The 12,966-nt window shown below is 33.2% G+C and overlaps 1 protein-coding gene across 1 annotated transcript in view; it reads left to right on the forward strand.

Moving 5' to 3' along the window:
- Nucleotides 1–8,377, forward strand: part of LOC130046639 (receptor-type tyrosine-protein phosphatase T-like) — a 44,267-nt gene extending 35,890 nt beyond the window's left edge. Inside the window, exons 20-26 of the mRNA XM_056147456.1 lie at nucleotides 1,487–1,580; nucleotides 2,314–2,387; nucleotides 2,477–2,611; nucleotides 3,055–3,174; nucleotides 3,470–3,612; nucleotides 6,964–7,099; nucleotides 8,085–8,377. Of these exons, the coding sequence (XP_056003431.1) occupies nucleotides 1,487–1,580; nucleotides 2,314–2,387; nucleotides 2,477–2,611; nucleotides 3,055–3,174; nucleotides 3,470–3,612; nucleotides 6,964–7,099; nucleotides 8,085–8,162 (780 nt within the window). The 3' untranslated portion in view covers nucleotides 8,163–8,377. The remainder of the gene's footprint in view (nucleotides 1–1,486; nucleotides 1,581–2,313; nucleotides 2,388–2,476; nucleotides 2,612–3,054; nucleotides 3,175–3,469; nucleotides 3,613–6,963; nucleotides 7,100–8,084) is intronic.
- Nucleotides 8,378–12,966: the final 4,589 nt, after the last annotated feature.

A 12,966-nucleotide genomic window follows, 5' to 3' on the forward strand; every position in this document is an offset into this window, starting at 1 on the left:
AACTATATACAGGTAAACAATAAGCATAAGCTAAAAGCTTTTTAACCGACTATATAGCATTAAAAAACCCACAAAGCACTAATGATATATAATTGCATGTATAGACATAAAAAGAGAAATTTGAAATAAAACAGGACGCATACATGTATGCAAAAATCACAAGTCATGCATATATATACACAGGGACTAGCTATATTAAGATGCGCATGCAGCACTGAAAACAGTTTGCAACACAAACATAAAAATATGGATATATACATAGAATAAATAAATATGCATACCTAAGAAACAGAGCGGAGTAAAAATAAAACAGTTAAATTTGTACATGTAAGCTTAGAAGCATAGTTAGAAGTTAGATCAAAACAAAAGATTTAGACAGGAGAGACTGGAATTTGCATGATCTGCATTTACAATTTAATTTCCCACACCAATTTTGAATATAATTTGAGAATAGATTTTATGTTGTAATATTTCTTGCTTCGTTTGGCAAAGAGTTCCAGAGCTTTGCTGCCTCATATCTGAAAGATTTAATCCCATACCTGGTTGTTCTAGGTCTTGGTACTTCCGCTGTATTTGTATATCTAAAATTGTATGAATGTTTTTTTTATAACAACTGGATCTTGTAAAAAAAGTGGGGACATTTTGTTGATAATTTTAAAAGTTTCTAAAGCTATTGTTCGCATTCTTCTGGCTTTTAGTGAAGGCAATTTAGATTGTTTTAATAGGTTTTCGTAAGTACTTTTATAGTCACCATAGATAAACCTCAGAGCTCTATCCTAAATCTTTTCAATTTTGCGGGTGTTTTGTTCAGTGCAGAAGTGCCATGTCAACGGGCAATAACTAAAATTTGAAATAATAAATGAATGATATATGGTTAATTTACCTAATTTGCTAAGATGTTTGCCTATTCGTTTAAGAACATTTAATTGCCTTGTTGCCTTTTTACAAATATTGGTAATATGTGTGTTGAAAGAAAGTTTAAAATCAATTGTAATGCCCAACAATTTTATTTCTTCATCACATGAAATTTTTATCCCATCTAAATCAAAAACTATGTTTTCATTAATTGGAAAGAACACAATCTCCCCGATTTGTTTTACGACAGAAAATTCAATAGAAAGGATTTTACATGCTACAGTAATTATGTTATTTTTAATGTACACTGCCCCGGACTGGTCATGAATTGCACTTTTTGTAGCATATTGAACATATTCAACTGTAATGACGTAGTTTGTGACACCACAATTACAAATGAGCAGCGCCAATGTATATTGTGCTTTTGTGACATAATTATATTTTTTGTGTTCAACAATACATAACAATCAGTCATCCCCCTAGCTCTGAAATACTTTTCTAATTTCCTATCATTACACTGATGAAGCCTGTCATTGTCGACAGAGGAGTTTTTTGTATTAAATATGGTCTTACAGTTATATTTTGTACGTACTTCAGAAATGAAATATTGAAATCTTATTTTGTTTTACAGCTCTTGATCAAAATACGACCTATGTACACGCCAACAGATTATAAAATTGCTAGCCAACACAATTCGAACAAAAACGAATATGATTTATTACCACGTGAGTATTATGATTTTACTTTTTATTTTCAGAAAATACGATATCATACCTCTTCGTTCTAACTATAGAGAACGACTCACATATTAAGGGTATCAATTTGGATCGTATATATTATGATCATTGTTGTGTTGGAAACTTTTATTTTTGTAGTATTCAGCTGCAATTGTGGTAAGGCACCACAACAGTATGACCAATAAGTTTGAAATTGCATAACCCGCATTAGATGTGCGTGATGATGATAATTCAGAGCTTTGGATTGCTATGACTTTAGTCTAGTTTCATCTAAACACTATTTTATGATGATAATTCATGATAATATCAGACAACAGGTCGTGTCTATTTAAGTTCTCTCTATAAATTTGGTTTACTTATTGAGAGAAGTGAAACTTAGATGAGAATTATGCAGATGATGAATTATTGATATAAAGACTACAGATTGTTTTCTACATATTATCAAATGCTCCAATATTACAAGTTCAATTGGTTAGTAGTTTGCTCCTTGATCACGCGAGATGTTATATCAATGCCGAAGTACTAGAGCAATTTAACATAATTATTTGCAGACAATATTTGTATGAAGTATTACAAAATGCTTAGGTAGACTGCTATCTAGAAATGCAGATTTTTTGTAAATACGGTACCTTATTCTAACGTTAAATTTTGATCAAGATGTAATACAGAGTTTAGCATAGAGAAATGTTTATAACAATTAGTATTTTTCTAATCAATTTAGTTGACAAGTACAGCTTATATCTAACATCATCGGTTGCAAAACGTGGAAACTTCATCAATGCCATCCATGTCCCTGTGAGTACGATTCAGACAAGAAATATTAACATTATAATACTATACCCCCAAAGTATCTAAACTACAACTGTGCCTTGTTTATTCTCCAGTCATACACAGATGATAGGACCTTCATAGTGACGAATTATCCATCAGCAGAGGGCGCTGTGGACTTTCTTCGTCTGCTCAATGACCATGAATCCAATACCGTGATCTGCATGGATCCATTACGTGAAATTGAATCGGTTTGTATTTGTATTCGTATTAGAATAATCGACATGCAATATGGATACACGTTTTTTGAAATCACTTACAAGAAATTGATTATTATGTCGGGTAATGGTGAAGATTTCAATTTCTTGATTGTCGCTTGCATCTTTGTTAGGTTTGTTTCATTTAAAGTCAAATGCCATTTATAGAAAAATACATGGTATATCCCAGAATCCATGTTTGTTCTACTGTCAATTCTTTATTCTTGAAGAAAGATTTATGAGATTAATCAGCGTACGTTATATTCACCGTTTCCACTTAACATAATTGCATACAGGACTTGTATCTAGCTGAATATTTCCGTATATTATTAACGTATTCTGAACAGAATGTAAGCTAGCCAGGTGAAACAGTAGTTTCATGGCTATTCATATACAGCAGTGATCTTCATATTAAGTGTCTTTTATCCTTGCTTCAGTCAAAAGCATGGTTTCCAGATCCAGGTTCGACTAAATCCTTGCCGCCTTTTGAGGTGTGTCATCGGTCTGAAAATAGCACAGATGTTAAGATCACCAAAGCACATATTTCAAGAGATGAGGTGAGTGAGACGTTTGTGTACGCATCTGTTACAGACCATAGTTGCCTCTTAGAATACCTCCAAACATGGTCAAGGAAAAACGATCCTGATATTTCCCTTTAATGTTTGGACGTTTTCGTGCGAGACAAAACGTGATATTTTTCATTAAATGCGGGCCAGTTTTATTATTACTGCAGCTGCTGTGTTGAATTGTTGTCGTGCTGTACGGATAGCAAGGCTAGAAACAAGACAATGATTGCTGTAGTTACACATACTTACATTTCTTGTAGACATATCAGATCTTTATTCATTTCAGGAGACTCCTCAGATTATAACAATAGTAGAACCACAAGGACCAGTGCAGTCTTCCGGAACTCCTCGTGACACTTCGTTTCTCCGAAACTTAGTGTCATTTGCTCAGAATCCCTCTACAGAATACCCAATCACCGTCGTCAGCAAGTAAGAAAATAAAATTATCTCTCTCTCTCGGACAATGTAAATGACATATTATGCTACTACTAGTCGCGGTAGCTTAGTGGTTACAGCATTTATGTCGTGATCGGGAGGTCATATCCCCCTAGTATGACCGCGTTGAACCTAAGACCTAAACATTGTGGGTTCAAGGTTTGTGATAATGTATATTTAATGAAATGTGTCTTGTTTTGAATGGCACCACATTAACGTTGGGCAGTGAACAGTGTAAAGTTATAAATAGTAACAACACCGGTATCGTGATGCAAAAATAACTAAAATAAAACAGATAATTGAATAGAACTTTTTTACAAGGAATTCTACGCTAAATTATACGTTGAACATTATCTAGGTTTTAGTTAAGGAGTGTCGCGATGTACCGGTAAATAAAATACTTCATGTGGCTGTTGAAAACTCGCACCTAATCTATCTATTAAACTATCACCACACAATACCCGCTGAGTGGTACTTCCAAGGATTTTTCTGCGGACAGTGCGACAAGAAGCACATGAGGTTTGACTTAATCGATGACGTTGGTATCGTTTACAACTGCATGTATTCACGAGGAAATGGCTATCATTACAATTTGTAAAGATATCATTGGCAAAATCATTGGAAATGTAGATATTTTTAAAAATCAATTTGAACTATATACTTTCAAACGAGTTTGTATTCCTGAAGTACAGGGATCTTGGAGAGTTAGATAAAAGGAGGAATGTACTAAATTTTATTAATTAAAAACACTATATTAATCAAAGATTAATCTATTTCCTACATGATATGCATTATACAATGAATGATCACAATTAAATTAGGTCTTTCTGGGGATAAAGTACCTATATATCCCCTGACCCATGTTTGTGGTATTGCAATGGTATTAAATGATGACTTTGAATACATAGTTTTAGCAGAACACACTGATCAGGAAGGTAATCTGCGTGTACTTGAATTTAAAGTGCTCAATAAGTATGTTAGCTCATAAGTGAAAATATATACGGTCCAAACATGGATAATCCAAATTTCTGTCGCTTAGTTTCAAATATTTTCCACTTTGAAGGTGACGTCGTTATGAACTGCGATTTTAATCTTGTTCAATGCATAAATCTGAACAATTGTAACTTTGATAGTAAAAAAAGGTAATATATGTTTTATCAATATGGAAGATATCCATGGTTTGACTGATCCTCCGAACGTGAAATTTAAAGCGAGAAAAATATATCCTTAATTGAAAACTAACCATACTAAAAAGCTAGACTGCATTTTTCTAATATCTAATGGATTAATGGCATTGTAATACAGCTGGAATTAATCTTGGGTACAGGCCACATCATTCAATAAATAATCATCACATTACATTTACGAAATTCAACAAAAGAAAAGGTTATTGGAAATTTAATTACTTACTCATAAAGAATGAATCATATGAGAATATCATTTTATAAAATGAAAAATACAAAATCCATTCAAAATATAAAGGTACAATATGCAGCAACCCCATACAACCCTTTAATGGTACATTCTACAGAGTATGCAATACCACAGTGAAGAATGCTGATATCTGATGGGATACGATTTTTGTGATATACATGGTGTGTAGAATAAACAGTATATAAGAATGAGAATGAAACTAAGAATCAGAATACCCAGTAAAACGTATTCCACAGATGTCGGGTTAGGCAGTTTCTACTGTATGTTTAAATATAGTTAGGTGATTAGGTATTCATGAAACAAGTACTGTATGCTACGAGGTGTAACAACATTTTAAATCTCTAGAAAAAAGAGGCATTGCAAAACATTTATGATCTTTCAGACACATGGATGATTCTCCCGGAATCCTATGAAAGCTTAATGTAACTCATACGAATGTTGAAGAACTTCTTAAACTTTTATCAAAAACTTGCTTGCTAGAACGAAAAGGAAACTCTAGAAAAATATTGTCGAAGTTTAGAAAGAAAGAACAATTTGTAAATTAAACTGTAAGCCAACTTTTGTATACCAATGAATTTACCTGTATCATGAGTTCTCCATCTGACGTTTTATTGGAAATTAAGAACTGTTCCAAGAATTATATTTTTGTTGCGATAACAAGCTGGTGTGGACTTGGGCACTATCATCAATAACTGAAATATCAATATATTGAATATGAAGATGTAGACATACCAATATATTGAATCTGAAGGTGTAACAACATATGAGGAAGATTGCTGTTATAACAACCGCTTAAACATGAAAAATAATAAGGCCTGGTTGTATTCCCTACAGAATATTTGTTTTCCAATTCTCGATTACTTTCTAAAAGAATTAAAATGACACATGATGTCTTAATTAATAGTAATGGAAAGGAATTCCTCGAGGGCATTCCTACACTAGGTCAACCAGAATTTATTAGATGTCTACTTACGAACAGAAAAAGGTCCAGATTTATTGATGTCTACAAAACACTATGAGTCAAAATGGGAAACTAGTTTAGAGCTACGACCAGAATTTATTTGAAACTTTATGTCAATATAAAATCAACTGCAGAGGATATAAAACTTGTATCGTTTAATTACAGAATCATTCATTGGGTACAATGGATATTTGTATTCAATCCATAAAAATAAAAAACCATCATCTATGTTCAATGTGTTATGTAGAACTGTGAAAATTGAAACATTTGTATTTTGTCCTTCATTCACTAGAATATGATAAGATTTATCATCTTTGATTGATTGATGTTTTCCGCCACACTCAACAATTTTTCACTAATATGGTGGCGCCCAGTTTTTAGTGGTGGAAGAGAGAACCCAGATACAATGTACCTGGGAAGAGACCCCCGATCCTCCGAAAGTAAACTGAGAAACTTTCTCCCTTACCGGCGCGAGCGTGATTCGAACCCGTGCCGACAGAGGTGAGAGGCTTTGTGATTTAGAGCGCGATGCTCTAACCATTCGGTCACGGAGGCCCCAATCATATTTAAATTTTTCGAAATCTGACAAAAGAATCGAATTTAATGTGATGTTTGGTCTTACTGAACACGTCTTCCGAAACTGTTGATTGAAGTTGATGTGTTTTTTGATTTTATTGTCAAACGGTATAGAAATTCTTGTAATTTCTTATGTTTTCTAATTATAGCCAATAAAGGGGTGGGGACAAATTATTTACCGAGTGTTCCGAAAAATAAAAACAAATGTTACACAGCTATCGGAGTGGTCAATCTGGCGTCGATTCTAGTATATTGTAATTATTGTAACAGTAGTACCTTACAAAAAGCATTAAGTTGTACACTATCCAACTCGACTGATCTGGGAATTTCTATCGATCACAACATTTACATGTATTTCTCTTGAATTGTTACAGAAATGGCGCCATGCTGTGTGGTGTTTTCTGTTCGGTGTATAACGTGATACAACAGCTGAAGATGGATGACAATATTGACGTCTTTACAGCTGTACGACAACTGCAGACAAGGAGACCAGAATTCTGTTCTACTCAAGTATGTACTAATCCACCACTACTAAGTATGTACTAATCAAACACTACCAAGTATGTACTAATTGAAAACTACTAAGTATGTACTAATCGAAAACTACTAAGTATGTACTAATGGGCAACTACTAAGTATGTACTAATCGAATACTACCAAGTATGTACTAATCAAAAACTACTAAGTATGTACTAATCTACTACAAGTTAGTATGTACTAATCGAACACTATTAAAAATGGACTAATGTGCAACTACTCAAGTTTGTACTAATGGGCTACTACTCAAGTTTGTACTAATGGGCAACTACTCAAGTATGTACTAAAGGGTCTCTACTAAATATGTACCAATGGACAACTACTAAGTATGTACTAATTGCTCGCTACTAAACATGTACTGATGGGTTGCTACTAAGTGTGTACTTATCGACCACTACTAAGTATGTACTAATCGACTACTACTAAGTATGTACTAATCAACCATTACTAAGTATGTACCAATTGTCAACTATTAGATATGTACTGATGGACCACTACTAGGTATGGACTAATGAGTTACTGTTAAGTATGTACTAATGAGTCACTATTAAGTATGTAATAATGAGTCACTATTAAGTATGTACTAATAAGTCACATTAAGGATGTACTAATGAGTCACTATCAAGGATATAGTGATGGTCCATCACTAAAAAATTTAAAAATTCTGTTTCAACTTACAATCTATAATTAGACCCCTGCTATATTAATACAAAACCATGTGACCATCCTTTTTGCGAGGTTGTCACTAAACTATTCCTTGCAACTATTCTTACATATGGAGTACGAAGTTATACACAGTGCTTACTGACAGTCTCAATTACTAGTTCGTGTATTTTATCAAAATTTCGGATTTTCACTAACATAGCTCTTGGGAGCATTTGCTGACTAGAGTCTATGATATATGCAATGCTTACTGATAGTTTCAATTACTAGTTCGTGTTTTTTATTAAACTTTCAGGACGAGTATCTGTTGGTGTATAGAGCTGTTTGTGACTACATCGAGGCTACATCAGAAAACGTATACTACAATCAATAGAGGAGGACGGGGCGTGCTGCGTTGTTTTAATTTCTCATTTTATGTTAGTGTTAATGATTTGTCATTTGATATTAACGTTTAGAAATAGATTGTTTTTATCACCCTCTATTGTAATTTTATAGTTTTATTACGATTTCGTTGTTATATGTATTTTATAGTTTAAAATGTTGATGTGAGAGAGATTGAGAAAATAGGAACGAATGTAAGAAAATAAATGAGAGAAGCGTTTTTATGGAAGATAGGGTAGAATACGTTCAATATTTAATACACAAGATCATGCATATTTCACAATGAATATCACATTAATATATGATATATTCCTAGGAGGAGTAAGTATCCCCTGGCTATATGTAGTACGTTTCTATGCCAAAATGGCAAAAATATGCAATTGTGGATTAAAAAAACATGATTTTGAAAGACAATATTTCAATGAATATGAACATTTGACTCTGGTGGATTTAAACTCAGGATGTGTGTTTCAGTGTCTTTTTATCCACTGAGGAAAGATGACAAACAAACAAATCGAACGATACAATTAATTCACAAAACATTTAAATCGCCATCATATGATGATATGTATCAAAATATTCGTGTCATGACCCACCTTATTTGGTATTTTTTTAAAAACCATTATATACTGTTTTGCAAATACGTATTTCGCCATTAAAAAGAACTATTACAAATTCGAGATCAGAGTCTTTAATATATTTTTCATAGCCCCTATTCTTCACCCAAGGATTTCACATATAAAATATTGTGAACTTTGGTAGAGACTCCCAGGATTATTATAACCACGTTGCCATTATCATGCTACGTGTAAAGGAGGATCTAAAGATGTAACGTTTCTTCACTTTACACACAATTCAATTAGCAAGGCTCAGGGACCTGATCCCGATGGAGCCGCAGAATCAGTGATAGAATTTCACTACCCTACACTCAGTTTGATGTCCAGCACTCGGGAAGAATTTTAAACAAAAACTCCAGCCTCCAGCTGTGTGAACCATATCCAGGGCCTCAAATCCAGGGACCACGAATTACACAAATTTGTCAGAGGTAGTAACTTTTGTCATCAAGATAATACAGTTTGTATGCGACAGCACGTGCAGTAAAAGAAGTAGAGTTTTAAAATAGTTCAATCTCGACTGTGTTGGCCGTTTCTCTCAGCTTCCTGGTGCGAAGGGAGATTACCCCCCCCCCCCCCATTCCAACGCTAATTATGATTAAAATTAAAGGCCCGAATCTCCATAATGAGATCTGGTTTTGATATGGATGAAAGATGTAAGGAAAGACATAATTAAACAAAATTTTTGATATTTTAGTATTGGTTGTCCACCATGATGAATTGAAATTCATTCAACAAAGTCGAAATTGAATTTATTACTAAAAATGAGAAACTGCAACAACCAGTAAACCACTGACTTAGTGTTTGTTAATGGAATTCAGTTCCAACATCCACAAGTCAGAAGTACAACCCTTTCAATTATATCAGACCAATATCCCATGTGTATGGCAACTATTGAAGCCCTTTTGTCTGTTAAAGCACTACACTTATAATGTTTTTAGCCCTACAATTTTCTTCGATGAAGTTATGGGTAGTATTTAGTTTATCCTTTCAAAATGGGTACTTGAATTATATTTAAAACCTTGGAATTTTATACAGCTGGAAATTGGTTTCTACAAAAATGTCGGAATTGGATAACATAATATTTCTTCCATTCTTTTTCTTGAATGTCCATCATATTAAATCTTCGAAATCAGCTTTAAATAAAATTTATAGCACCTACCAACAAAATAATGGTTATATAATGCTTTAAAATTGTTTAGACGGCAAACTGTCGTTAATTGGAAATTGTACTCCAATAATGATGGTGCCAATTTCGATGTTTTTTTATTTAAATATGTTTTATCAATCATTCTCTTTCATTTGTAAACATTTTGTTTTCTATGCAACATGCTAATATTTTGCCTTCAAAGTGTCCTTAATTGGAAATAAATAATCATATATCGCTGTGAAATCTGCACGTATACTTGTACACATTGCGCGTTCATATTTGTGTAAAAGAGGTCAATAGTATATACACATTAGTATTTAAATTGCTCTTACATTATCACATCGTGATATTTAGATCTCTTGCACAAACACGGAATATTGGACACTACAAAGCAGCGTGATGCGGACAGCTGCACGTTTAAGTGTCTGCGGTTATGTAAACACGTAATCCTAACTGCCCCAAATTGTAGGGGGTTTACATGTGGTCATCACCCTCTACATTTTGAAGTGTTGTCAATGCTCATGGAAGCCTATAAAATTACCGTCCCATCGACATCTAGTATGACATGCTTCGTTCATCAACAGACGAGAAATGTCGTGCGGCGTTTGCCTAGCGGACATATTTTCGCTAAGGACAGCGACTTCCTGAATTAAATTGTTAATACATATGTCTATTCATGAAATCTTACCTTTTAGTTTTTGGATATGATTCATTTGAATCTTCCTCATGCTGATTGCTTGGTTGTAACAAGTGCGGATGTGACGTATAAAGTACAGCGTGAAAGTAGCATCCGATAATCGCGAAATGCAGTTTACTCCGAATACAAGAAATGTCCTCATTTCTTATTCACATTAATCGAATTTAAAACTGTATAACCTTAACTAAATTCAATTTGTATTCCTAGCACTATGAACTGGCGGGAAAATGTCGTCCCCTTGGAGTGCCCTGACTTTTATCCAGACTGACATGTGTGTCACAAAATGCTATTTCTATTTTCTGGGTTTTTTCCTTCTTTTGAAGAGATCTTAGTATTTTCTACTTTGAAATCATTCAAAACTCTGTTTGATTCCATTACCAATATTACCTATCAGATATAATGCTATTGTCACAGTTGTAATTTATCTAAAATATATCTATTCAATATACTTCCATCAGTATTCCATTTGGATTAGTAAACATGTGAATCAATGAATCAAAGTGTATTGAACAATCTGAAATGAATAAAGTGCATATAACATTTGATAATTAAAATACGCAATTGTCACCCTGTGACATCTACTTGGATTTTTAATTTCTAAAAATATCAAGTTCAATTGGCTAGTTCACATTCATCCCCTTGTGACACCAGTAACCGGAAGTTATCCACTAAGTCTTTATGTGTTTTGGTTTTTCATGATATAGTTACCCAAGTACTTCGATGAACGGTGGGAAAATATCACGCATACATGTATTAATTTGATACGAAACGCACATTCCATGCTTTCTCATTCTATCGTCAATCGCCCATTTATATATATCTAAGGAAATGCTACGTAGGTCTGGATTTCTGAGGTTCTAAACTTATATAAATATTCTATAAGTAAGGAATACATTAAGATTAATATATAGATTTAAACCCCTATCGTCTTACGAAAATCTTTCCAGAGGGAATTGTGTGTTGGAGGGGGGAGTAAAATATATACAGTCGCCCTGAATACAAATTATGATTTTTATCTTTATACATTTTTATAGAGCTTTATCTAATTAAGAAAATTACCCTAAAATGATTTACATAAAAATCAATAAAAACAAAGTAAAACAAAGAAGAATACATGCATAAAAACATGCATAACATATCACTAATACTGAGATTACATGGGATCGTCACGAAAGTTTTACCTTATTAAAATTTGACATTGTCTATATTTATACAAGGGAAGAATCCGAAATCCCAAAAATCGCTGGTTAACTCAAATTTTTATTCGTATGTTTTTTTTATTCTAAGGGCGGTAAATCTTACAAAATCTTACGATTCCGGTCTCGGTCGATCAAGGAAAGATAATAGTTTGTAAAAATACAATATTTATGTTTGCATCGGCAATGGATATGAAAAAAGTATGTTCTGTTGTTTTCGAATCATAGGAACTTTTCCTCAATCACCCAAAATAAAAAAACAGTATCATGTACATAGACCAAGTATTTAGTTTTAATACCACATATTTGAGAGCAGAGAACATTTGTGAAGATTAATGTTTAATAAAAGAAAAAAATAATTACCAAAAAAAAAAAAAAAAAACGCCCGCGATAAAAAAAAAAAACAAACCTGATAGTGCAACAAAAGTGCGAATTGATTTCCCGATGACAATGCGCGTTTTATTTCGGTCGACTGAGGAAAAGTTCCTGTGGTTAAAGAAACTACAGAAAATGCATTGGTTCTTTACATTTATTGCCGGTGCAAACATATGTTGGGTATTTTTACAAATTATGATCTTTCGTCGATCAATAATAATAATAATAATAAATTCTTTTATTTAGACAGGATAGCACAATTAGTACAAATGACTAGTTTACATTCAATCGGGACAGGGCTTGTTAGATTTGACCTTCCTGAAATATAAAACAAGGAAGTAGCTATTTTTAGGATTCTGGATTCCTCCCTTGTGTAAATACAGAATAAAGAGGGTCAATTCGTGACGAGCCCCTGTGCTGAGATTTTTTTTAAAATGACTGTATACATAAATACCGAATTATAGATTAAACCATATTTATAAAGATACATGCATGTTAGTTCTAAAAACAGGTAATGAACCTTCTACACAAAGATCCAATGTAAGGCCGTTCCATAGAACAGACTTCCCTTCAACTAGATTTCATTTTTCAGGGGGTTTGCGATTTTTTATAAGAATTCCTTTTTAAGCTAATTCTATTCATACGTTTATGAATATTACTTCAAGTTTTTAAGTAGATAAAAGTTAAGTCAATAAAATATTTCCGTTACTGAGCAATACAATCCTCCGAACTGAAACGTGCGGCTCATACACAAACAATTAAAG

The sequence above is a fragment of the Ostrea edulis genome, chromosome 8, assembly GCF_947568905.1.
Source record: "Ostrea edulis chromosome 8, xbOstEdul1.1, whole genome shotgun sequence".
NCBI lineage: Eukaryota > Metazoa > Mollusca > Bivalvia > Ostreida > Ostreidae > Ostrea > Ostrea edulis.